The 7,448-nt window shown below is 37.7% G+C and overlaps 2 protein-coding genes across 5 annotated transcripts; both read left to right on the plus strand.

Moving 5' to 3' along the window:
- The first annotated feature begins 116 nt into the window (after positions 1 to 116).
- LOC117575364 (nicotinamide/nicotinic acid mononucleotide adenylyltransferase 1) lies at positions 117 to 3,133 on the plus strand. Of its 4 annotated transcripts, XM_034259527.2 has the most exons (6): positions 117 to 346; positions 447 to 844; positions 905 to 1,006; positions 1,063 to 1,214; positions 1,946 to 2,234; positions 2,978 to 3,133. In XM_034259527.2, exons 1-6 carry the CDS (start codon positions 238 to 240, stop codon positions 3,023 to 3,025), a joined length of 1,098 nt encoding a protein of 365 aa, XP_034115418.1. In that variant the 5' UTR covers positions 117 to 237; the 3' UTR covers positions 3,026 to 3,133. The 4 variants fall into 4 exon arrangements, with proteins under 4 accessions (XP_034115418.1, XP_051863065.1, XP_034115419.1 ...); XM_052007105.1 differs by lacking the exons at positions 1,946 to 2,234; positions 2,978 to 3,133 and adding an exon at positions 1,870 to 1,924; XM_034259528.2 differs by lacking the exons at positions 1,946 to 2,234; positions 2,978 to 3,133 and adding an exon at positions 1,441 to 1,728.
- A 247-nt stretch (positions 3,134 to 3,380) lies between these two features.
- On the plus strand, positions 3,381 to 7,215 carry LOC117575363 (uncharacterized). Its single transcript, XM_034259526.2, has 5 exons — positions 3,381 to 4,073; positions 4,124 to 4,233; positions 5,219 to 5,359; positions 5,411 to 5,617; positions 6,454 to 7,215. Exons 1-5 carry the CDS (start codon positions 3,427 to 3,429, stop codon positions 6,927 to 6,929), a joined length of 1,581 nt encoding a protein of 526 aa, XP_034115417.1. The 5' UTR covers positions 3,381 to 3,426; the 3' UTR covers positions 6,930 to 7,215.
- The last annotated feature ends 233 nt before the right edge of the window (positions 7,216 to 7,448 follow it).

A 7,448-nucleotide genomic window follows, 5' to 3' on the forward strand; every position in this document is an offset into this window, starting at 1 on the left:
CTCAAAACCGAATTGTTATATCAATAATATTAATTTAATTTAAAACTAATCGAATATGTTTTTAACGAAAGTTGGCAGCATCGCCCGACCGCAATGTTATCGATTTGCGGCGAATTCGCATTTGTTTTGATTGCATCAAAAACAGATGGTGAAATTCAGAGAGCGAGGAAGAGAATAACAAAAAATAAAAACAAGCAACGATTACTGGTGCTAACAAAATAAAATTCATTTTGACAAATGTCCGGTTACATTGACGAGCCAGATAGCATGTTGTCGTTGCCACGGGTAGCATTCATAGCATGCGGTTGCTTCAGCCCCCCAACGCCGATGCATCTCCGGATGTTTGGTAAGTGTTTTTTTTTAGACTGGCTGCATTGTTATTGTTGTTCTGCCGGCTGTTAATCGATAAAAGCGACTTTGACATTGACATTGTGACGTATTCACAGAAATTGCTCGTGATTACTTTGAGATAAATGGCACGCACAAAGTTGTGGGTGGTATCATTTCACCCACGCATGATTCCTATGGCAAGAAAGGACTGGCGCCCTCCCTGGATCGTTGTGCCATGGTAAAGTTGGCGGTGCAGTCATCCAGCTGGATACGATTGTCTGACTGGGAAGTGCATCAGCCGCAATGGATGCGCACACAAGCCGTGCTCCAACATCATCAAAACTATCTGAACAACTATATCAATTCCCCAGGAGATGAGGAGCAAAATGGTCCGCTGCCAGGTTGGCTGCCACTCGGATTACGGGATCGTAAGGATCCAATACGTCTGAAGCTGCTGTGCGGTGCCGATTTGCTCGAATCCTTTGCAGTGCCTGGACTGTGGGCCCAAGAGGATGTAAGACGATATCCTATATTATAGATTAGCTCATTAATTGTTGGAATTTTCTGCTTGTAGATTGAGGAGATTGTTTCCAACTATGGATTAGTAGTGATTACACGCTGTGGCTCCAATCCGGAAAAGTTTATATTTGAATCTGATGTGTTAACCAAATACCAGGTGAGTTGTTACAGCTGATCATAAACATGCTAATTGAAATGAATTTCGTTTTTTAGCGCAATATAACGCTGATTACCAACTGGGTGCCCAATGAGGTGAGCTCATCGCTGGTGCGTCGTCTGCTGGGACGCGGCGAGTCTGTAAAATATCTACTGGACGACTTGGTGCTCAACTATGTGATGCGTCAGGGCTTGTATAATGTGAAATCGTAAGTGCCAACAACGAAAGTGCATAAAATATTGTTCATCATTTGGGCACCTCAAAAAGAAAGCTTTCAACTTGATACGTACACTGAAGGGGCTTAGTTAGAGCCACAAACACCCCACATCTCGCGACACATGTCACACACACATGCCACATCTGCCACCACTTTGGTATCATGCACACCGCCAACCAACTGTTTGTATCCTCTCTCTTTTGCAACACATTTGAAGGCAGCAGGATGGCAGCACAACGCTCAAGCATCCAAAAGCTTGACACTGTCGCACTTTGCACCACGTTGTCGACTCGGAGTCGCAACATCAGCAGCAGCACCAACAGCATCTTCTTCATCGCCACCAGCAGCAATATCCACAGCCACAAGACCAGCAAGCATGGCATCTTTTCATGGAGTGTGAGTGAGCAAAAAAGCCGAAAGAAAGAAAAACATATAGAAATGTTCTGCAGTTTTTGTTGCTCAATTTCTGTTGCTGTTGCATGTAAATATATATCTATATACGAAACTCCCTTTCTAAAAATATATTAAGCACACCTGTGTAGATATTAGATATAGCAAATATCTGGTGTCCATTTAGATATTCCAGTGTACGTATCATCATTCTCAAGTTGCACCTAATTAAGTTGAATTCCCTTCTTAACATAAGCTATAACCTCTTGTTGTTGTTGTTGTCGTTGTTATACTGACACGCATTCATTACGTCGCTGTTTTTGGGATCGTAGTAAGTATATAACGGATGCACTGCGTCCAAATCATTTGAATTTCAATCGCTCGTACATGGACAACAACAAGAACACCATTCAATTGGATAATGTGCAGTCGCCGCAATCGGATATGGATGAATCGGACAGTCCGTTGAGACAACAGACGCGCGTCTTCTGCTGTGGCGAGTCAACCCCCCAAGCTGCCTCCGCCGCCGCCAAGTTGCTGTTGAATCGCTCGGGACCCGGACAAGCGGTGCAGGTGATCACAGTGCAGGGCAAGGGCAACATGATCAGCGAAGTCTACGAGGTAAGACGCGGATATATATAATATAAATTACACAAATTATCGATCATGTATCAAAGTTGTAAAAATTGAGGCTAAAATTATCTACTGTTTTAAAATTAAATTTCTATTTTCAACCAAATTTTAATTTTTATTATAATTCAATATTTTTCAACCTTGCCATATGTTTTTATTGATTATTATACAAAACTATGTATGATTTAAAAAATGTAAATTGCCACTAAAAAAATGTAACAAAATTTCTTATATAAACAATAGAAATTCATATTATATCTGCTTAAAATTGAATATATCCAAAATCTTATCATATATTTGTTTAAAAAATAATCGCTTATTGACAGCTTAAAATCGATATTAAAAAAAATTTTAATTAATTTTCAAATTAGTTGAGAATCTCTAAAAAAAAAATCAGTTTAATAATTATTTTGAATGAAATTGCTATATTTGAATCAGTCAAGAATTCGCAAAATAAACACATTTCTCATTGATTTTAAATACTTCATTAATCATTGTTTAATATCTATAATTATTTATTATTATTATTATTAATTAATATGTTAATGGTTTGCATAGTTTTTGTGTACATAAATTGGACTTCTAAATGAAATTTGTTGATTTATCAATTATTTGTCTTTGAATTAAATTCATAAATTATCAGAAGGCTGAAATTTGAATTTCCGCTTTATAGAATTTATTTTCTATATAAATTTAATCGACTTGAATTGAACTATTTAATATGCTTACAGGAATCACAAGCGAAGAAACAAAAGATGCTTCAAGGACAACAGCTTTAAGCTGCTTCAATCGAGATGACGGAATGATACAGGATGTTTCCTCGCAAACAGGATATTTTTGCTTACTTCTTGTTGTAGATAAAAAAAAAAAAAACAAATGCATTGTACACATAAATTCCCCCAAAAATTATATCAAATATATATATGTTAATTAATGGTTAACTCTCTCGTTCACATTCTCTACTTGGGCAATGAACTTCCCAAGTGTTGAGTGGAGTTCTAACATGACGTGAGTGAAGTGCCGCTGACGTGCATTGACATTGCAGCGAAAGGGCTTCTCTCTGGGCCATATCGGATGACAAACTTGTTACATTTCTGTGCTTGGTTATAGCATTTTGCTGTCAGAGGCGCCAGTTGCCAGTTGTTCGCTTCCCGTTGCCGTGTCAAGTTCTCGCTCGCGAATGTTTTTCTTTCGTCGCCCGAATGTCAAACCAGCGCCACGCCCCTCGCGTGCTCCATCCTTTGCGCTGCCCAAGCGACGTGCTCCTGTGCTCCTGACACCCTCCCATCAGCATGATCAGCTGCCCTTCCTATCGAGATCTCGCTTCAGCGCCTTGCCACACTTTCGTGCCCATGGCGAGGAACCCGAGAGTCTCTCGCTCTTCATTGCCATTCTCTATGTCGTGGATTTGTTTGGCATCTTTCCGTTTCTAACGCTGCCCGCGCTGCTGGTTCGGCTCGGTTACTTTGGTGTCCTGCTCGTACTCTCTATCATCTTCCTCCAGATGTATACTTCGTTTTTGCTGGCCCAATGCTGGACCATGGCCGAGTATCTGGATCCCTCCATCATGCAGAAGCGCAATTATCCCTACGCTGCTTTGGCTGAACTCGCCTTTGGCCCTTATGTCAGTCTGTTGGTTTCCATTCTACTCGATCTCAGCATCTTTGCCTTGGCTGTGCCCAGCATTGTCATGGCAGCTGAGAATCTGGAAGCTGTGGTGCTTCGCATGAGTGCGGGGCATTATAACTTCTCCTATTGCTACTGGGCCATCATTGTGGGCCTCGTCATCTGTCCGCTCATGTGGCTGGGCAGTCCCAAGCACATGCGGTAGGTCATCTTAGGTACTTGCTATTTCTTTTTAATACAGCTTTTCTTAGAGGTCTGGCCATTATTGCCGTGTGTGGATTGATCATCATTGTGGCACTGCTTTGGTATTGCCTCCTGGATGCAGCTGCCATTGGAGAACCTTTTGAAGGAGTATCGATGGGTGAGTACTTAAGCTCGAAAAACTTGCTAAGTAAAGAAGAAGTAAGGAAGAAGTCAGTGCCAACCTCATAAAGTTAACCATCCTAAATTGAGGTCCTGTAGAATAGCCCGTCTGTCCGCTCTTATGCAGACCTATACCAAATACGAGGACCTGGACAAATCCTATTTTATGGAAGGTATTGGGAAACTGGAGGATCGGTGGTCCAAGTGCATACGTCTAAAAGGAGATTATGTTGAGAAATAAAAAAGCAAAATTTAAAAAAAGACGTATTTTCTTTGTAAGGCCGACTTTTTATCAGCCTACCCTCGTAGAACATGACAGTTAGACACACAAAATTTAGTACAAATATTTCTTATTGTTGAACCCAGACTAGCATTATCTTTAGTGATAGATTGCTACTAGAAACTTTTTTCTATTTTATGATAAAATAATAATTTTTTGATTTGCCAACGAATTCGTTTTTTTTTGTAAATATCTTAAAACAGAATTAAGACAGAATTCCAAAATCATTCTTTGCTCTAATTAAAGTTCTATTGAAGAAGCTATAAGATTCATTTTTACTAACATAAACATAAAAAAATGTTTTGATATATATGTATTTATTTTAATTTAGACATTTTCATCACAGAATTACAAACATATTTTCTTCATATTTTATTTTAAATTTATCTTATCTGCAACGAATACAAAGAAATTTTAGGAATTTTTATCTGTGAAAAATGTATAATAATAACTTCAGTTTAAGTAGTTGCTAAACAAAAGATTACTATACCATCGATTAATAAAGAAAGTTTGAAAGATATTCAAGACACCATTATAAGTAATTAATATGAACAAATTAACTTGTTATCCAATTAAATATTCGTCTGCGTTGCTAAGGAACTAATTTACAAATTATTCGCTAGCTTCGCAGTCAAACAAAATCGGTTATAAATGAATGTTTTCTTTTAATTAAATTTCTTTAATCTTCCCTCCCTCCACACAGAGTTGCCCGGTTTCCTGACCGTTCTCAACAGCTACAGCATTCTGGCCTTCCAGTTTGATATTCATCCCGTGCTGCTCACTTTACAGATTGACATGAAGCGCAAGCATCAAGTTTCCTGGGCAGCTCTTGGAGGCATTGCCAGTAAGTGCAAGATTGAAAATAAAAATAAATTCTATACTTAAATTTCTTTAGTCACTTGCAGTGTGGCCATCATTGGTTCGGTGATTGCCGCCTACAAGTTTGGCTCCATGGTGGCCAGTAATCTGCTCCACTCGCTGCCCACCAGCGTGCCCTTCTATGTGATGTTGATTCTGATGTCGCTGCAGCTTTGCTTCTCTGTCACTGTGGCCAGCTCAGCCATGTTTCTGCAGATTGAGAATTACTTCAAGTTGCCAGAAAGTAAGTCGAAAATTGATGATCGTAATCTGCTTTTAATTTATTAAATTTGTTCTTGATTAAAATAAAATATTTGTGAAATACTTATTGAACTTAAATTTATATTTAGACAATTACGTTTTGATTTTTTAAATTTTAATGATTTTAATTCTTCATAGCGTTTTATACATTTTTGTTTGCCACTTATTGGTTAACATTAAAATTTTAATTCTTCCTTGGGTTTTACCTAGTTTTGTTTGCTAGTTGTGTTTAACATCAAAAGCTAGCTTAAATAAAGTTTAATAAATTTCACAATTCTCTTTCATATTAATGTTTTTCTTGATATGAAAATTTGAATATAAAATTTGCGAAGAATTTTTTAAATTTATTTTATTTTATTTTAAAGTTATCTTCTTTTTAGTTTTAAGATTTGATGAGTTGCTGTTTTATATTATTCTTAATTGAAGACACACTTTGGCTTCTATATTTATTTAAAAAATTTGAGAAACATTTTTGAATTTTAAATGCTTTATTAAATGTTCATGTAGAACTCATAAACTTTTCATTCTTACAATTTTCAAATTGAAATGCTTTATTAAATTTTCATCCATTCATTCATTTCATGCTTGCTGTTGCTCCATAAAAAAAGCAAGTCGTAATTTATTGTGTGATATTTTATGATTTTATTTTCCATGTTCTTTAGTTTGATCAATTGTTAAATTAGTTGCATTCTATATATTTGTTTTACAAATTATTTTTAACACAATCTCATCAATTTCTTTTTAAGTTCCCAAAATTGAATTCGAACATGAAAGGATTAATAATACTTTTATTAATTCCCAAATTTTCAATCCTTTCAGCACTCTCCTGCAAGCGTGTTCTGATACGCTCCTGTGTGCTGGCCTTGGAGGTGCTTGTGGCTGAGTTTGTGCCCAGCTTCGATGCACTGATGGATGTGGTTGGAGGCACCATCACAGGACCCTTGGTCTTCATACTTCCTCCTCTCCTTTATCGTCGTATACGTCGCATGGAGTTGGTGCATCAACGAATTGCCGCAGAGGCAAGTTACGGCAGCTTGCCGCTAGATCTGAACTACGATCCTGTGGAGCTGGAAATGGAGCCACTGCTGGTCACCACAAAGCCGCACACGCCGCGTGGTTTGTGGCTGCGTGTGGTGCGCGTGTTGCATCGCCTTGAGTGTGATGTTTCGTGTACGATGGCGGTGCTAATCTTTGGACTGTTGGCCACATTTTTGTCTACCTACTTGAATCTGTTTACCATCGGTGATCTGTTCAAGAACAATTCACCGTGCTTGGGTAATCTGAGTGTGCATTAGCTAAGCTTTTAAGCTGCGAATATCTATAAATATCAATCAACATTAAGATCGTCGTCATCATCAGCTCATCATCAGCTCGGCAGCAGAAGCAGCAAAGTTGATTCGCAGTTAGTTCTATTTCCGTCCTTCGACAAGTTCAGACACCTCAATTGATGCAATATTTGCTTAATTAAAGTGTTTTGTATAACATAAACTACAAATTTAATAAATTTATTATGTGTATGATATGAAGATACGCAAATGTGTTGACTCCCCACCAAGTCTCACAGTATGTCTTTAATTAGTTAAGCTTTATTAAAACATACGTAAACACAACTAAATATATTTTATTTAACTTTTTTGTTTTTTTTGGTTTGGTTTGGTTTGGGTTTCGCTTAAATGCACAACTACTACGCATCATTTATCATCTTTTCGGTCGCGTCGCAAAATAAAAATAAAAATGTTATACGCTTAATTTGAAGACCAGTTCAGCAGACAGACAGAAAGTCAGAGCTCTCCATAGAAACAGTCGTTTAAGTC

The sequence above is a fragment of the Drosophila albomicans genome, chromosome 2R (genome assembly GCF_009650485.2).
Source record: "Drosophila albomicans strain 15112-1751.03 chromosome 2R, ASM965048v2, whole genome shotgun sequence".
Lineage (NCBI taxonomy): Eukaryota > Metazoa > Arthropoda > Insecta > Diptera > Drosophilidae > Drosophila > Drosophila albomicans.

Excerpts from the sequence above, each read along its gene's own strand:
- LOC117575364 (XM_034259527.2), top strand. The coding sequence starts at position 238 with ATGTCCGGTTACATTGACGAGCCAGATAGCATGTTGTCGTTGCCACGG. Across the intron at positions 845-904 it reads GACTGTGGGCCCAAGAGGAT|ATTGAGGAGATTGTTTCCAA; the intron begins GTAAGACGATAT and ends TTCTGCTTGTAG. Across the intron at positions 1,007-1,062 it reads ATGTGTTAACCAAATACCAG|CGCAATATAACGCTGATTAC; the intron begins GTGAGTTGTTAC and ends TTCGTTTTTTAG.
- LOC117575363 (XM_034259526.2), top strand. The coding sequence starts at position 3,427 with ATGTTTTTCTTTCGTCGCCCGAATGTCAAACCAGCGCCACGCCCCTCG. Across the intron at positions 4,074-4,123 it reads GGCAGTCCCAAGCACATGCG|AGGTCTGGCCATTATTGCCG; the intron begins GTAGGTCATCTT and ends AGCTTTTCTTAG. Across the intron at positions 4,234-5,218 it reads TTTTGAAGGAGTATCGATGG|AGTTGCCCGGTTTCCTGACC; the intron begins GTGAGTACTTAA and ends CCCTCCACACAG.